This window comes from Nannobrachium achirus (genome assembly GCF_963921795.1).
Source record: "Nannobrachium achirus genome assembly, chromosome: 8".
Taxonomy (NCBI): Eukaryota; Metazoa; Chordata; class Actinopteri; order Myctophiformes; family Myctophidae; genus Nannobrachium; species Nannobrachium achirus.
In genome coordinates this window covers 45,603,859-45,622,955 of record NC_137817.1, presented here as the reverse complement: position 1 = coordinate 45,622,955, position 19,097 = coordinate 45,603,859, and the positions used below count along the sequence as shown (strand labels likewise).

At 42.3% G+C, this 19,097-nt stretch overlaps 1 protein-coding gene across 1 annotated transcript in view; it reads right to left on the bottom strand.

Moving 5' to 3' along the window:
• ecel1 (endothelin converting enzyme-like 1) overlaps positions 1–19,097 on the bottom strand; it is a gene marked incomplete at both ends in the record, with an annotated part of 51,725 nt that overhangs the window by 6,093 nt on the left and 26,535 nt on the right. Inside the window, 7 exons of the mRNA XM_080731650.1 lie at positions 1,451–1,575; positions 3,140–3,207; positions 12,517–12,568; positions 13,860–13,918; positions 15,369–15,472; positions 16,302–16,376; positions 17,835–17,933. Of these exons, the coding sequence (XP_080587776.1) occupies positions 1,451–1,575; positions 3,140–3,207; positions 12,517–12,568; positions 13,860–13,918; positions 15,369–15,472; positions 16,302–16,376; positions 17,835–17,933 (582 nt within the window). The remainder of the gene's footprint in view (positions 1–1,450; positions 1,576–3,139; positions 3,208–12,516; positions 12,569–13,859; positions 13,919–15,368; positions 15,473–16,301; positions 16,377–17,834; positions 17,934–19,097) is intronic.

Here is a 19,097-nt window from a genome sequence, read left to right as displayed (position 1 = left end):
ACAGAAAGAAAATAACATTGTACTTCAAATTTAAAATTATACTAAATGTTTTTTTTTTAAAGTGTCCAAATAAATTCCAAATATGATCAAACTAGACCAGGTCAACCTGGTTGTGCCAGACCCCCTGTCTATCATCATCATTTATGACATCATGCCTTTTGTAGGCATGTCATCATCATGTCATCATCATATATACCCTTTATATAGAAAACCCAGACAGACATTTGCTTATGTAGGCCTACCCATTTCATGGGTCTGGCAATTATCTCGCGGCACCCCTGGACTGCTGTCGCGGCACCCCTGGACTGCTGTCACGGCACCCCCGGGTGCCCCGTCACCCACTTTGAAAACCCCTGCTGTAAACCACACTCCACATTTCACTCTAAAGGCCATTCACACAGAGCACTAAAGTATAGCTAGTGTGGTTGCCCTAACAGGACAACCACACTACAGTGCTTGTCCGACTTTCCAGATAAACTTTATTTTGCAGTGCTACTCCTCCCATGCAAGAAATTAAACTTTTCACAAATATGGAGATGACTGACATCATAGATATCTGACGTCTTACACCACATGAGACAAACACAATGTGTCCATATATGGGCATTTCAAGATATAAGCTTAATATATATATATATATATATATATATATATATATATATATATATATATATATATATATATATATATATATTAATATTTATATATATATATATATATATAATATCCCTATATGGGCATAAAGGGACAAGGGCTGACACAGAGATCTCCATATATAGCCATTAGTTTATTAGTGAACCACTGACTTGAATGTGAAAATTCAAGTGGTAAGACGAAATGAATGTGTAAGTGTGACTCGCATCACGGCAACCACACTTGCAATTTCTATAGGCATCACACACTATGGTTCTAGGTCTGAGTTCAAGTAAACCTATTTATTATTAGCCTTTTCTGTAACCCCAAAAGTCCATTATGTGTCCCTTTTCTGATTGGACAATATAATGTCCAATCAGACAGGGGTGACATCACAATATGTAAGGCAAGACAGAATTCATCAAGAACAGAACTTTCTAGAATAAACCCATGAATTACAAGTGTGCAAATGGCTTCCCATTTGGCTTCAGTTCGGGGCTCTACCCAGGTTGGCAGAGAGAGAGAGAGTAGTGGCCCAGGATTACAGCGTAGGCAATTGGCACTGGGTGAGAAATGGGTTACAAAGTCGTGGGATAAAACATTTTGAAAAGTAATAAAACAATGGTGAACTAGATAGTTATTTTTCTAAACACTAATCTTCTCTTCTGGGGGTCCCTGGCAAAAAACATTTTCAGATGGGTGTCAAATACATAATAATTGTGGGGGTCCTTTGCATGAAGAGTTTGAGATCTACTGGTTTGGAAGGCGTGCGTGCGTGTGTGCGTGCGTGCATGCGTGTGTGTTTCATGTAACCCACCATCTGGTTGTACACAGTGAAGTTGTCGTACAGCTTGACGATGCACTCGGCTCTCTTCTGGAACTTCTTGTACGAGTCTTCTGTCCACCACTGCTTGAGGTTACCATGGCGATCATACTGGCCCCCTGCGGACATGAACCATTGATCACTGAGATGAGGACATAGAGGCGGGGCCAGGGTTAGCATGACATCATTAAAACAACAGCTCTGGGACATTTGGTTTCAGTCAGTCAGTCAGTCAGTGATCAATGTCCTCACTGGCGGGCCGTGGGGACATTGGCCATGGGCCCCCAAATAATTGCCAAAGATTTTAATGATAATATATGACATTTTAAACTCATTGACAGCCATGACCCGAGTTTCCCAAGTTATAGCCGACCTATTAAATTGCCACGCCCGAGTTTCCCGAGATATTTGTTTTATTTAATTTAATCGAAAACCGCACTGACCCCGATCTGCTCGAAAAGTAGCGCATCGGATTTGCACTGGAAACAATCTCAAACCGGACATAAAAAAACAAACAAATCTCCATTGGCTCCGATGGAAAATTGTAGGAAACGCCTATTTCTCTGTTTCCTGATCCTGCCTACCATCTCCATTGTAAACAATGCTAAATAGTTAGCTTGTATCTCTGGATTGTACAATGGATTCGAGTCCTTTTGTCATCGGCCATGAACCGCAGCGTGCACACGGATTGTGTACGATGGACACGCCGCGACCACGTTAAAAGGTAAGAAAAACATAAAAGAGCCTGGCAGTGAACTACCAAAGTTGAAGTTTAATGATGGCAGTAATGGCAGTTAATGATAATATAACTTTAATATTAAAAAAGATGAATGTAAAAGTAAATGTGTTTTCATTGTGATACCAATTATAACAGGGATCTTCAACGTTTTCAGGCCAAGGACCCCTTAGTTAAAAGAGAGATGAAGCAGGGACCCCCACAACCTTTTCATAGATTTCATATAGTTCCATTGTTTGACAGCACAATCATCAGTATATTGTGGATTCATGTCAATTTGTGTTTTCAGATATTTAACCACTTGAACCGTCAATACTTAATAAACTTGACCTTTCACTATTCTGCTCTTTTTCCCCTCTACACCAAACCTCTTTGCCAAAAATAACCAATCTACAAGCTCACAATGCCTCGCAGCGTTGTGAGCTAGTAGATCTAATATTTTTGGCTAAAGTTCTCAGAATAAGGACACTAGGGTTCTAGTGGTTAATATAAAAAAGGAGAAACAACTTTATATGATTTGGAGGACCCCTATAGTAAATCCAAGGACCACCTAGGGGTCCCGGACCCCCTGTTGAAGACCCTTGGATTATAACATAAAGTATACTACGTTGGTTCCACTGATCCAAGCCAGAACACAATGGATCAGATAAACATCTCTGGAAATGCATGCGGCTGCTTCAAGAGGACCCTGATCTAGAAAATGTTGGGAACCACTGGTTTAAGTTGTTAAGTTGTTTTAAACCGTGAGATCTTGACTCACAAGGACTTTAATTTTGCACATTTAATCCCAGGCAGTTCAACCGACTTCATTCACACACTTGCATTCGCCCTGACCAGTCTACAAATGAGAGGCAGACCATTATTCATGATTCCAGTATCACTAAACAAGTGGTCGGTGTTTGAGTTGTGTTGCAGGTAATTGTGGACTGAATACTTGTCATTCTTACCCCAGTCATCATATCCATGAGTCAGCTCATGACCTATAATGGCTCCTATCCCTCCATAGTTCAGAGACCTGAAGGCAGCAAAGAGAACAGCGGATTAAAACTGTAACAATCAGTGTTGTATTGGTGATTCAATGTTAGGGGGGGAGCAATTATAGGCCTAGAATTATTGAATGCTTTAACCTGTGAAAAATAGCAGATACACAAGCTCACAGCGCGGCACTGAGTGCCTTGAAAAAGTCGTGAAAATGTGTGCAAATCTTTGAATATATGTATTTCCAAAGCAATTTTTGCTTCTGGGTGGTCCCTGGAACGAAATATTTTGAGATGGGGGTCCGTGGCCAAATACATATCATTTTGGGGGTCCTTCATGAAAAGGTTTGAGAACCACTGACATACAGTAGTAGTCTCTCAAGAACAGACTAACTGAGCTCCATTTAAGTGAAAAGGACCTTTTCTTTGACGATGGCTGGCCAGATTGCTGACATAGAAACATAGGTTTTCATCACTCCATTGCAGGAGTTAACAGATCAGACAATAGAAGACTATTCATATTCATACAGGCTCGTTACTTTGTTAAATCACCCTGCAGTGACACTGCAGCGTATGTAAATGTTGGTGAGGTGTGAAATTAAAAGTAGTTTTACGTCGATGCATGTCCATGCGAGTGAGAGACGTGACACTGCTCAAAAAAGATACGGGACAGAGCCAACACGCGTGACCGGATCAATACAACACTGGTAACACTAATATATAGTGTACTGCTACACACACTGGATAACGATTTTGTTTTGGGTGATTTATTCTGATAGCAGTAATTGCGCGAGCAGAACAGAAGGAACATAGACTTGTGATGACAAGTCAAACTGAGATTCAGATTCACATTATTGTAACTTAGATGCACTAAGTATGGTAGGTTTATGTGGAAAAAAACAGAAGCTCTTATACAGGGGTCTTCAACGTTTTCAGGCCAAGGACCCCTTAGTTGAGAGAAAGATGAGCCAGGGACCCCCACAACCTTTTCATAGACTCCATATAGTTTCATTGTTTGACAGCACGATCATCATTGTGTATTTTGGATTCATGTCAAATCGTGTTTTCAGATATTTAACCACTTGAACCATCAATACTTAATAAACTTGACCTTTCACTCTGTACTTAGCCTAACCCTAGACCAAACCTCTTTGCCGAAAATAGACGATCTAAGCTCACGTCTTTGTGAGCTTGTAGATAGTGTATTTTTGAATATGGACGCATTACCAGATCCCGACCCTATCCCCCCCAGCTTGTAGATCTGCTATTTTTTAATATGGACGCATTACCAGATCTCTATCCCTGTTCAGACGGAAACATTATCTATAGAGGGCCCCCCTAGGGGGCCCTCTGAGTTACTACAGGGGTCCTCCAAATCTTGTGTGATAAAAACTTTTTTTCTTCCTGAGAACTTGAGCCAAAAATAGCAGATCTACAAGCTTGTGAGCTTGTAGATCGGCTATTTTAGGCAAAGGGGTTTAGTGTAGAGGGGGAAAAGAGCAGACTAAGTACAGAGTGAAAGGTCAAGTTTATATAAGTATTGACGATTCAAGTGGTTAAATATCTGAAAACACAAATTGACATCCATACAAAATACACTGATGATTGTGCCGTCAAAATGATGAAACTATATGGAATCTATGATAAGTTGTGGGGGTCCCTGCTTCATCTCTCTCTAAATAAGGGGTCGTTGGTCTGAAAACATTGAAGGTTTAGACGACAGCGTAATTTTCGGGGGTTGAAAACGCAGCAAAGTGAAACCACCTTCCAGTGTGGAAATCTTTGAAACCGCTCTGACTTGCATCACCTGAACAGCACAAAAGCAGATAAGACTGAAGGGAGGATGTAAATTGTTGGATTGTCTAGTATTATAATCGAGTTGGTCTAGGATTCATAATTGAAAGGTTCTGTAGGTGCATTCATAAATGAAATACAGTACTGGACTATGTTAATGCCCCCTAAACATTTTTTCGGTCTATTAGACGAAAGCTCGTCTAAAATACGTCTAGATTTGAAAGTTTTTTAGACATCTAAGCTTAGGCTAGACGTTGATTAGACGTTTAATAGGCGCATAGACAGTCTATATTTAAGACGTCTAATAGACGTATAAAAATAGACCGCGTCTATATATAGCCGTTGAAATACATAAAATACATATACATAATTAGGTCATCACGTAATGACATCACAACATTGTCATCACAAACAATGTACTTGTCCTTTAAAAGTAAACGTCCAATTAACAAAAATGCCATTCAACATCGTCTAACAAACAACGTATCCTGCCAAAGTTGCACTGATTCACGGTGGTGCTGCTGTGTGAAATGATTCACTGGACGATAAACCTGAAAGGAGGACCTAAGCATTACAGCCATGCTGCTGTAGTAGTCGGACACAAGCTGTACTCATTTGGAAAATACGGCTACCTGAACAACAGGGATCAGATTGCCGTCCATATCTTCAACACAGTGTCTTTGCGTTGGAGGAAGTTGCCCCCAGTGACAAAAGGAATCGAGGTTCCCTCCAGGCGCCATGGCCACACAGCTGTGCTGGTAGAAGAAACTGTCTACATCTGGGGTGGAGGGCAGGGCCGGATCTCCCCATAGGCAAGGGGGGGCATTGCCCCCCTAAATGCCCTGTCTGCCCCACCAAACAAGATGGCATGAAAAAATAAAAATATATATATTTCGTTTTTTTTTTCCGTTTTTTTTTTTTTTTTTATATTATGCTACAGCTGTCGCACCACCAAAACCAACACCATTTCATTATATATACATTTTAAAAACTCCGATCGCCAATGCCATCTCTCTCCCTCTCTGCACCTCAAAAGAAGTAAAACAAATAATAATGTTCCAGCCAGGCCAGCAGCTCCGCCCCCGATATGCGTTGAATGCGTAGGAGGGAACAGCAGTCAGTCTCGTCTCGACCTTAATATTATAACTCTATGGTCTCGACAGACAAGTACACGCACCACTTCTGGTTGCCAACTAACTTCAGTTTTATCCAGCGCATTAAGGAACTAATCGAGAGAAGGAACAGTTTGTTTTTTAGTTGTGCTTGCAGCTTGTTTCACTTTAACTTCTGTTCTCTTTCTCTGGCTCTTTCGGTCAATATGCGTCGATTTCTGGTTTCTAAACCTCGCGACGCGAGTAGCACTGCTGCTACGGCTCCAGTCAGTCCAGAGGCAGGCTCCGAGCCGTCGTCGACTCGGGGTACAGCTGCTCCTCGACCCGACCCAAACCCTAACCCCCAATTGAGTTCCACAAGCACGGCAACAAGCTGAAAGCGTCGCCGTTCGCAACGCAGCAGCGGCCGCCGACAACAGCACACAGGGAGCAGGAGGTAGAGCTGCTGCTCCTCGACCCGACCCAAACCCTAACCCCCAATTGAGTTCCACAAGCACGGCAACACAAGCTGAAAGCTTCGCCGTACACGACGCAGCAGTGGCCGCTGCTAACAGCACTGGCTTAAGCACAACAGCACCATCACAGCCCGCTAATCTTGTGTTTCCAAAACGTCATTTTGGCAAGACAGCACGCGCATTCAGCCCGGGCTGGTACCGTGGAGGAAGACCATGGCTGGAATATTCAGTGAAGCTAGATGCGTGCTTTTGTTTTCCTTGTCGCAAATTTGGAGGAAATATAATGTCATTGTCTGTCTAGTGTCATGTCTGTCTGTCTGTCTGTCTATCTATCTAGTGTCATATCAGTGTATCAATCTATCCATCCAGTATCATATCTATCATCCATCTAGTGTCATCTCAGTGTCTCAATCTATCCAGTATCATATCTATCATCCATCTAGTCTCATATCAGTGTATCAATCTATATCTATCAGTTTATAGTATCATTTGCATTCATCTTTGTCAATCACATCAGTTTATATAGCTATCACACCAGTAACATGTCTGTCTTTTGTCATCACATTATTTATCATTTCTTTAACCTTTTGTTGTTTTTTTTGAGCGGTGGTCACAACGCTCCTATACGTGGCCGTGTGTGTGGGTCTGTCTGTCTCCGTCCGTGTCTGTATGTAGCCTAAACTTCGGCGCGTAACTAGTGCCGCACCATTTACGCCACTCGCGCAATATATACATCAAAATGTGCGGCTCGGCCGGGAATGGTGTGCTATTACCTTTCGTTCCGATCCGCCTTACCATGCCGACGTAATCGGCAAAAAACGACGCTTAATTGTCCCCATTGACTTATAATGGGACAATGCAAGAAATCACTTTCAAGTATTTTTCTCTCGTAAACCATTGGAGCTACAGTTTCAAACCTCGGAGAGGAGATTCATAATGATTTTAAGAATGAATCGAAAAATAATTACATCACTCGGCCTCATGGTGGCGCTATAACGGCCTACTTTACGTTTTGCCCCGTAACTCTTGAACCGTAGATCGGAAAATTAAAATTCTTTTTTCCCTGGATTCCTTGGGTCAAGACGCATCTCCCCATATAGGCCACGCCCATTTGCGCCAGGATCCGCCATCTTGAATTTTCTCCAAAACACACTTTTTGCTCCTTTTCCTACATATTTTCTTCAAATGTCACAAAAATCGGTACACATGATCTATGAGGTGAGTAAACCACCGCTCAGTTCACACGGGTGTGATTTTCTTTTTTTTTTAAACTTTTTTGTGTATTTTATTTCTTAAGTTCTGTGACTTGTACTGTACACAGCATGGTGTGGTGTGTCATTGGTATAAGTGTGCCAAAATGCATAGGTTTTTATGCATTTCTGGCGTTATGACCCCCAAAAAGGTTGCCCCCCTGGCATTTCCTCTCGCCCCACCTACTACTAGAGCTTACATCCGGCCCTGGTGGAGGGTATCCTTACTGCAATGTGCTTTATACCTTTGGTGTTGACACCCACAGCTGGTTCAAACCCAATATTTCTGGGACGATTCCAGATGCAAGGATGTTCCACTCAGCCTGTATCCTGGAGAAGGTCATGTATGTGTATGGAGGACTCACCCAGGTGCCTGGATGGACCGATAACATGATGTACAAGTTGGACACCAGCATAATGTTCTGGACTTCAATAAACACCAGAGGCACTCCACCACCTGCTTCAGAAGGTCACTCTGCCACCATCATCGGAACAAAGATGTTTGTATTTGGGGGCTACTACTACAACAGCATCAGAGTGTTTGACACAGAGACCAACTGCTGGCTGAGCATGCCTTCTGGACACCTTCTCCCAGAAAAACGTTCACGTCATTCAGCCTTTGCCTACAATGGAGAATTGTACATATATGGTGGTAGCAACACCTGTCACTGGAATTTAAATGATTTGTGGAAATTCATTCCAGAGACCTTTTCCTGGAAGCAGGTTTTGACCAAGGGGAAAGGCCCATGTAGTAGGCTGTATGGGATGTGCTGTTGCATGGTGGGAGATCGTATTATCATCCATGGAGGAGACATTGCCATCCATGGAGGAAACCACGTCTCGTCTAGATACCTGTACATCCTAGACTTAAATCCTAGCCTGAAGATGTTATGCAAGCTAGCAGTCACTCAGCATGGTCTGGATCAGGCTGAACTCCCACATGACATCAGGTGGGAACTGGTTGCCATGACTACCAACAGCAACAGATAAAAATGACATAGCGCGCGCGCACGCACACACACACACACACACACACACACACACACACACACACACACACACACACACACACACACACACACACACACACACACACACACACACACACACACACACACACACACATTTAACCAGGTTAACATTCACCCGCGTCTCCGCGCGGTCCAAGTGAACACAGCCGAGTGCTCCCGACCTCCGCTCCAGTCAATCACAAGCCGTGCCTTCTAATGTATTCAATCCTGTCTCCTACGGATTCCATTATTGCCTGGTCTGGAACTACAGATTAGTTGTTTAACAGTATAACGTTAGCGCGAACAAAGCAGCAGGTGAGGACAGCCCTGCAGTTCACAACAGACGGCCCAATGTTCGTTTTATTAGAAGTATTTAAAGACGGCGGAGTGTTTGTGTAGCGAGCTAGCCTAGCTATCTTGTGTTATTGACAGTTGACCTGACCATTAGAGGTGGAAAGAGTACTGAAAAAAATCTTAGTCATAGTAAGACTACTGTTACTTTTTCAGTAAGAGTAAGAGTTTTTTACCATTAATTACATGTTACACGTTACACGTTAAAGGTTGCCTAAGCTGCCCGAATAGTGCCATATTTCAATTTGCGATTACAACACTAGCTAAATTAGTTAAAAGTAAACATGTGTCCCTTAAAATCAGTGGTGGAAAAAGTACTCAAATGTATTACTTAAATAAAAGTATCAATACCACAATGCAGAATACCGGAATTCAAAATGTACTTGAGTAAAAGTACAAAAGTATTGGCACCAAAATGTACTTAAAGTACCAAAAGTAAGAGTACTCATTAGGCAGAATGTCCCATTTCAAGTTTTCAAATATATAGAAATCATTTGAAAATAGCAGATCTAAAAGCTCACAATGCGCAGCATCGCAACACATTGTGAGCTTGTAGATCGGCTAATGGACAAAATGTATAGGGCTGAAGAGATTAATGTAGGCCTAGGTTTTATAATAATATTCTGAATCTACAAAGGTGTAGGCCTAACTAAAGTTGTCCAATAGTACAACTATTATAAAAGTACAATATTTTCCTCTGAGATGTAGTGGAGTGGAAGTAAAAGTATAGGAAATTGGAAATACTCCAAAATTACTTTAAAAGTACAGATCCTCAAAAAAAAACTACTCTTGAGTAAATACTAGAGTACTTTTACTCGAGTATTTTCCACCTCTACTGACCATCCAGATAGATGGATTATTGTGTACGTTGTTTAACCTAGAGACACAGCACATTCCATTTCCATTCCTTATTATTCTATCAGCCAAAATGGATGTGGCAATTGTGAAATGCAGTTTTTTGTTATGAAGCGGTAACATGCACACGTGGGTTTGTGAGTATCCGTTGTCATGGCAACTTGGCTTTTCCAAAAAGCTGTGCCACAGAGCGTCTTTATTATTATTATTACATAATAGGTAGTCGACTAGTCGACTACCAGTGGGCCCAACTAGTCGACTGGCAAAAAATACTAGTCGTGAAAGCCCTAACACACACACACACACACACACGCACACACACACACACACACACACACACACACACACACACACACAATTCTTACAGTACATGAATGGATCCTTTCCCCGGCCCCCATGTGTAAAGGCTCAAGGTAAATTGGGGCCATTTACCTAGACTAGAGCCTCTGTGCGTGTATTTGTGCATGCATGTTTGTGTAGTGTGTGTGTGTGCGTGCGTGCGTGTGTGGTCTATTCAGCCCATGCAGATGCACAGAGCAATGGGAGGGCAGGAGCAGAGCTATCCGTAAAGCCAGGCCTGGAAATAACTTTCTGACAGTTAGTCGATACGCTGTTTCTCAGCGCCCGCTGCTCGCTCTCTGAACTAAATGCCTGATTGAAGCTTCATTATACTCAATGTGATGAAGCACTGTGTGTGTGTGTGTGTGTGTGTGTGTGTGTGTGTGTGTGTGTGTGTGTGTGTGTGTGTGTGTGTGGTGGGGGGGGGGGGGGGGGGGGTAATGGACAATGAGGACTAATAATTCAGTAATTCTACAGTAACTCTAACAGGCACAAAGATATAGCCACATGCCTATAGAAACACATAATAAGCAGTGGTGTAAAGTAACTGAGTATGTTTACTTAAGTAATGTATTTAAGTACATTTTACTCCACTAAATGTATTTGAAAACTTTAGTTACTAGGTACTTTCTAGATATAAATTATAATATTAAACCACTTTAACCCTATTTTATACGTTGGCTATTTGAAAATAGCCGATCTACAATCTCACAACGCGTTGCGTTGTGAGCTTCTATTTTCAAACAGTTTGTACTTTTACTTTTGGTACTTTAAGTACATTATGATGCCAATACTTTCATACTTTTACTCAAGCACATTTTGAATTCCGGACTTTTACTTTTAACAGAGTATTTCTACAATGCAGAATTGATAAATAAAAATAAATAAAATCCCGGTAAAATACCGGTATGTGAGTACTTTTTCCACCACTGTATATAAGCATGCACGGATTGCACGCACACAGACGCAAGCACACTCACACACACACACACACACACACACACACACACACACACACACACACACACACACACACACACACACACACACACACACACACACACACACACACATAACTGTGTGACTCAAATGCAGAATAAATAATGGTCCTTGATATGAAAAGGGTTGAAAACCGCTGCTCTATGTGTATACAGTACATGTTTGGTACAGAGCTGCATCTTGAGTGTTCATTTACCCTGAGTGTAATAAGGTTGCAGGTTTGAGCAGACATGTATGCAATAAAAAAGAAAGGAAAAATATATATATACAATATACTGTATTATATAAATGACATAAAGAGTGCAAACACTGGGTGAAAGTCTCAAGGAGACAAACAAGGTCTGACTAACACTCAATTTACTCTAATCCAAAGTGAATGACAAGTGTGAAATCAGAGTAAATGGCATGGATCCTAATAACGTCAGGGTAAATCAATATGCCCATCAGCATGAGGAGCCACTCACAACAACTTAAAAAATCGTCACTGTCTGGCCAAAACCTCTTAACTCCATTTATGATATTTTTGAGGTTTTTTGAGGCTATTGAACACCCTTTACATATGAGTGTTGGTTAAAATAATATTGAACCAATGGAAAGTAGTAAAAAGTGCTTGGGACATAACCTCCTAACTCCACACTTTCTGCCAAACCAGCTAACTCCACCCGATTGGCCCTCTCTTTTTTTCATAAATATGCGCTATTGAACACCCTTTACGTCTGTGTGTTGGTTAAAATAATATTGAACCAATGAAAAGTAGTAAAAAGCCCTTCGGTCAAAACCTCCTAACTCCTCTTGAGATCATTTTCCCGAAGATTTACATTTTGGAGTTAGGAGGTTTCGGCCCGACAGCAGAGAAATACGTGTGTGTGTGTGTGTGTGTGTGTGTGTGTGTGTGTGTGCAGAGCCACTCCATCACAAATAAAATCATCTACTATAAGAACTGGTGTCTGATATGAGAAGTTGACGTGACAGAATATATTATAACAAACTCACGCTGTGTTTTTCTCGAGGTCGGGTCAAACTTGGGCTTCATCTCAGTCGGGTCGGTTGGAGTCAGGTTTACATTTTCAATTTGAAAACTCTACCCTCAATAGCTTGGTTATCAGTTGGATGAAGAGTTGCTTTTGGGTTTGACGGGCTCTGAGGTGAAGAGGAGTAGGGAGGAGAAGGAGAGATACTTACTGTGGGAACTCTGGGTCGTAGAGGGTGGGCTGAAGGATGCCTGCAGGAAACACTGGAGGAGAGACACACACATTACAACCAGAGTGAAGACAATCAGCGATGGAGAGAGGCAGCACAGTGAAATGATCAGTGTGTTATTACACACCATTCCATATTAGTAAATCAAGTCAAACTTAAGAGTTCAGCCACAGATGTCTTAAAACATTTCTCATGGTGAACTAAATGGTTAACGTCTAAACCAGCAGTGGACATGTTTACCTGTCAAATGTATTGCATTTTACTTGCCGGGCGGTTGAAAACGTCAAGCATACAAATTGTCGGATTGCGAAATATATATGGTTTAAGTAGTTAACTATTATATTTTTTTATGTTGTGGTGCAACAGTTGCAATGCAGACATTATTGTACCACACGCATGTGTGTTGAGACAGTTACAACAGTATCAGCCAAGACAAGAAAATAGCAAGACGTGCCATCTCCGGTTTACTTCTCGTGTCCACTAAGTAGGTGAACGCCATTTTAGGAGCCCGGAAGCAGGTTGGAGTCTATTAATTCCAATGGAAGAGTTAACGTCAACACACAATATTGGACCCGATCGTCACAAGCCACACAATGCCACACTTTAATGCTAAAATGGCTTTTTTCAGAGTGACAAATTAGGAGAAAATGTACTCTATCATCGTCCTTTCTCTGTCCCAGCAACACACTCTAGCACCAGTAAACATAGGACATTCACGCCCACTTTGTGTATCATGTCGCCTCTAGTTGCTCCAATCAGGATGGTGTATCTTATACCAGTAAGACTCCCTAATCGGGAGATAAGCGACCGTCAGGTCGCATACACAAACGTTAGAAGGCAGTGGTAGGCAATCAGGAGGGAATATGGGAAATGGGAGAGATCCATGCTGATGACATGACTTTAGAGATACTGTGTATTGCTTTGCGTGATTCTAGGGCAAAATCTGTAGGAGCAGTGTCCAAAAAAGTATTTTGCAAAAATCGGCCTGATGGTGGCGCTAGATGGGACAGATGCATGTTGATGACATGACTGTAGAGATACTGTGTACCGCTTTGTGTGATTTTAGGGCAAAATCTGTAGGGAGCAGTGTCAAAAAATGTGTTTTGCAAGAATCGAAGAGGGCCATGTGAGAAATGAGGGGTGGAGGTTGTGGTTTGGCAGCCAAGGAGTGTGTGTGCAAAGTTCGATCGGGGCAATGGTGGCGGAGATATGAGCAGACAGACTGAATGACAGACAGCCGGTGGAGGTTTTGATAGTAACTGCGACCTGGCGGTCGTAATTAACAATCTGTGGTATCAATATGTGCAGCGATCACTCATGCTCACCCATTTGATTCTTGTTTGGGAGATAGTAGGCATTCAGAGCCTGAGGAGGAAGCAGCCACCTGCAGAGAAGATACATCGTCAGACCAATATGCACACAAGCACACACACGCACATATTCATAAGAAGATTGTGAACAGAACCTCCATCTGTTCTTTTCCACGTATGAAAACATAAGATCAGGGCATCTCCTTTGCCAGAGAGAGAGTTATGAGGATCTTTCGGTGCATAATCCATATAAAGCTCTTAGTAACTCATTGAATGGCTACAGGACAAATACTTTGAGACGGTGAGATGCCCTTGTTCTGGGAGTGAAAGACTGATGGCCCTGTGCATCCAACATAGAGGCAGAGAGATGGAAGACACAGTCAGACACTGTTGAGTGATGAAAGGACCACATTTTGGTGATAAAAGGGGAATGCATGATTTGTGTGCGCGTGTGTGTGCGTGTGCCGTGAATTGAAGTGTATTCTATACAAAAATATAAAAATGAACTTGCAGGTCTCCATATATTGTTTTATTTTTCTATCTCTGTTAGCTGGAGTCTACAGATAAGTTTGAATAAATATGTTCCTGCATGTTGATTTGTCTGCTGCCCAGGATTTCTGGGGTTCAGTATCTAATACATACTGTATGAGACAAAGAGGGACGTACTGTGTACACTGTGCTGGAAAAGAAAGGGACTTGAACTCAACATGGTCTACGACCCCAAATTCCTAAAGAGTTCTTGTTTAATAATCCTTTGTTGTTGTTGTTATCTAACATCCCATCAACTAGGAAGGTAATTAAAGCAGGTACGATGGTCACCTCTTCAACACAGTGACCTTTTAGATTACCGTATTTTCCGGACTATAAGGCGCACTTAAAAGCCTTTAATTTTCTCAAAAAACTACAGTGCGCCTTATAGTCCAGTGCGCCTTATATATGGATCATTCATTGACATTGACATTCCCTTTAGCACAGCTCCATCTTTTGGATGCATAACGCAACGGTAGCGTCTATTATGTGCGCCTTATAGTCAGGTCCGCCTTATAGTCCAGAAAATACTGTACTTTGCAACACAGATCGACACTCAGATGTACACCCTGTCACTGCCATCTCAGCCCCACCTTCTTAACAGTATGTCCACGTATCCACTAACCTCCTTGCAAATAATGCAAGGTGCAATTCTGGGAAACTGGTTGTAGTGACGTGAGTCGCGAGGAATTCGCTTGGAAATGACACTGTCTTATCATTTATATTAATATTGTGATGTCACTTTGTCTTGGATATATATATATATATATATATACATATTGTCCAATCAGAAAAGGGACAGAAAATGGACCTTTGGGATTACAGAAAAGGTTACAAACGCCCACTGAACTCAATGACGAAAAAAGGTGAACCAAAAATAGGTTTACTTTAGGTGACATCAAAGTTCTCTGACCTAATAGTTTGTTGCCTATTAGCAACCACACTAAGCGAGAGATCACATGAACTGTTGTTACGCAGGGCTGAAACTGAACTCACGCTGTCTTGTCCACCTCTTTGTGGATCTTCTTGACCGACTGCTTGATGTTGAACTTGATGCTGTTGAGGATGTTCTTGAAGTAGGTCTTCTCGTCCACCTCGAACTGGAGAACCAGGTGAGAAATAAACGAGAGAGAGAGAGAGAGAGAGAGAGAGAGAGAGAGAGAGAGAGAGAGAGAGCCTGTGTTTAACTCATTTGGGATTCTCCATATTCATTCATATCGTCACTGTCGGGCAGAAACCTTGTATCTCCAAGTTTCAAATGTGTAATTGTTTTCGTAAAGTAAAGCCCTGCTTCATCATACAAGGCTGTCGCACAAAACTAGTGAAAAAAGACGATCTACAAGCACACAGCGCCTCGCGGTGTGAGACGCTGTGTGCTTGTACAGTAGATCGGCTATCTTCACTATTTTGAATCATTTTTAAAATGATAAATACAAAAGGAACGGTTTTGGACATACAAGGTTTCCACCCGACAACGACGATATGTGAGATGAGAACAGAGATGCAGCTAAATGAATGACGTGAGATGAATTGTGTCATGATGACAATGCAAGTCAATCAAGCAGTCCGACTGGACTGAGTTACGTCTTGGGAGTGCGAGAGAAATGGTATATAGTGTGACTCAAGAAGAGGAGATGAAGGAATGGGGATGTAGATTGGGGGCATAAGTTGGGCACGCTGTGTCGAATGGGGATGTAGATTGGGGGCATAAGTTGGGCACACTGACATGTCTAGTGCCAACTGCCGCATACTGATGGAGGAATTGAAAATTACAACTGTACACTGTACTACACACTCCAAATATATGAGAGCGAGATAGAGAGAGCTAGAAAGAGGGAGAGACAGACATTTGTGTCTGACATTTACATTGTTTAAGAATGCGAGTGTGACAAGCCATGGAACGGAAGAGCGAAAAAGAGTTCCTCTCACATCATACTCCTGATCGATGAGCTCGGGTTTGAGCAGAAAGTCTGGGTAGCCCGTCATCACCATCATGTGCTGCAACTGGAAGAGACAAGAGGAAGACAGGAAGATGGGCAAAGATGAGAAAAAAGAAAAAGAGTTAAGAGCAGACACAGCAGAATGGCTGAGACAGAAGCACGCTTGTGCAGCGTGGCAGAGAAAGAACAGATCGTGCGTAGACCACACACTGTAATTGAAACGTCCGTGGTTCAATTCTGTCTGGGGACCTGTGTGTTACATTTTGTCCGTCCACCTCCCTCCCTCAATTGTCTGTCTCTTCTGTCCTGTCTAGATTAAGCAAAAGCTGCCACAAAAAGACAGCCAACACATTTGCTCATGCTCGCACTTTCAGTACAGTCTGTGTTTGTGCAGGCACAGAACTAAGCTTTTGCACGTAACACCACCGCACACAGTCAAATAATACCCACCCCGCACGCACGCACGCACGCACGCACGCACGCACGCACGCACGCACGCACGCACGCACGCACGCACGCACGCACGCACGCACGCACGCACGCACGCACGCACGCACACACACACACACACACACACACACACACACACACACACACACACACACACACACACACACACACACACACACACACACACACACACACACACACACACACACACACACACACACACACACACACACACACGGTTAGCTAATCAAGCGAACCAGCGTAATAGGATTACAGAAGAGCCCTGTGTGTATTCAGCACTTCCCTCTAAAAGGATTATAACTTTAGAATCATAAGAGCTATCTTTCAGTGCAGACCCTTAAGAGTGAGTGATCTGGATTAGACCTCCAGACCTCCGTGTTTCCCTGTCAAAACCTTTTGTTGTGTTCCACCACAAAATGTCATGTTACTGAACAATAGGGCCAGAACACAGTACTTGTTCATGTGTGTTTTTGTAGGAGTGGAGTTGGGTTTTGTTGTGCTTCTTTTCAGTGGTGTAAAGTGTACATTTGCTTAAGTCCTGTACTTAAGTACAATTTTGAGGTATTGGTACTTTACTTGAGTATTTCCAATTTCAAATACTTTTACTTCTAATACACTACATCTTGGATCCAAATATTGTACTTTTACTCTGCTACATAGTTACTAGTTACTTTGCAGATATAAATTATAATATTATAAAACATACACAAACCCTATTTTATACCATAGCTATTTGAAAATAGCCAATCTAACGCGCCACATCGAGACGCGTTGTGAGCTTGCAGATCTGCTATTTTCAAAAAGAAATGTACTTTTAGTTTTGGTACTTTAAGTACATATTGATGCCAACACTTTCATAGTTTTACTCAAGTACATTTTGAATTCCGGACTTTTGAGTATTTCTATATTGGAGTATTGACAATGTTACCTCCACTGCTTCTTTCTGGGCACAATCTTCAAATAAACAAGTACGACTACTGGGGCTCCAATATGAATCCAACTCTAAATAATAATGGCGTATGTTGTTAGTTGGCTCCTGCCTCCATCGTACCTTGGCTCTGGCAGCCTGCTTAGTGGTCTCGTCCATCCAGTCCAGCTCCCGAAGCCGGATGTCCAGGGAGTGCTTTATGTCCTCCACCAGCTCCTGTACCTGCAGGAAACAGAGCTCAGGGTTAAAGGACCGAACCAAGCCCCCAGAACCCTGGGGGCGCCCTGAAACCAAATGGACATGGTGGCCGTTTTGAGGTACTGCAGTTGGGTCTACTCACATGAACGCGCGTCTAGGCTTCTTTGTATTGACGCGCGTTCATACCGGAAGAGCTCGTTCATGAAGCGCGTCCATGAACACAAACTATGACGCAAAACGCGTCACAGTAGACCCACTACGTCACGGTTTTACTAGCCGGAAGGAGGGGTGAAAACGCCTCATGCGCTGGGTGAGCAACTCAATGCAAGTGGACGGGCGGGGATATCTGGTGTCCTCTCTATTCTTATTATAACTCTATGGACCGAACCACCGCCAACACGTGTTCATAGCCTTGTGGGACCCAACCTGACAACTGATATGACACATGAAGGCAATTTATGCTTGGAGTGTCAGCGAGCTCCGCCATGACGGCGGCGATGTGCAAGACCACATTCACTGAAGCATAAATTGGCCCAAGGGCTAAAAATACAAAAATCTGCCACACATCTAAAAGTCGAGACTGAAATCAGCGTGTAAATATGAAAATAATGCATGAATATCAAGTCAGGTTTAGTCCTCCTTCCTTAATCACAGAGGCGACTCACCACTGTTGTTAGATAACACCAGCTGAACCATAAAGTCAGTTTTTCATACAATGTAGCAATAACAGAAATAAAACAATCCCAGATTTAAAAGTGCTTTCTTTTCGTTTTTGTAAAAAAAAAAAAAGGAGGTTCAGTAAGACCTAACACAGCTCCAGAGGTCTGGCCACATTTAATTACAACTCTAAAGTTCTAAAACAATAGGGAGAACACCACACTGATGAAGGAATATATGATAGAATTGTTTAGGACATTTTGGGAGAACATTTACATACCGGTATGTTTAAAATAATGTGCTTTTGAAAGCAATAACTCTAGTACTTTGACTTGTGCAAATTTGACACAAAACTTTGTAGTTGAGTAACATTTGACTGGGAGTATTTAGTTACTCACGTTCTGGGGCTGAGTACTTTGTACACCACTGCTGTCAACTAGAAATAACTAGTGATGTGTCGTTCATGAGTGATTCGTTCATACGATTCGAATCATTAGCATGACTCGTGAACGATTCGTTCAAATCCCTGAA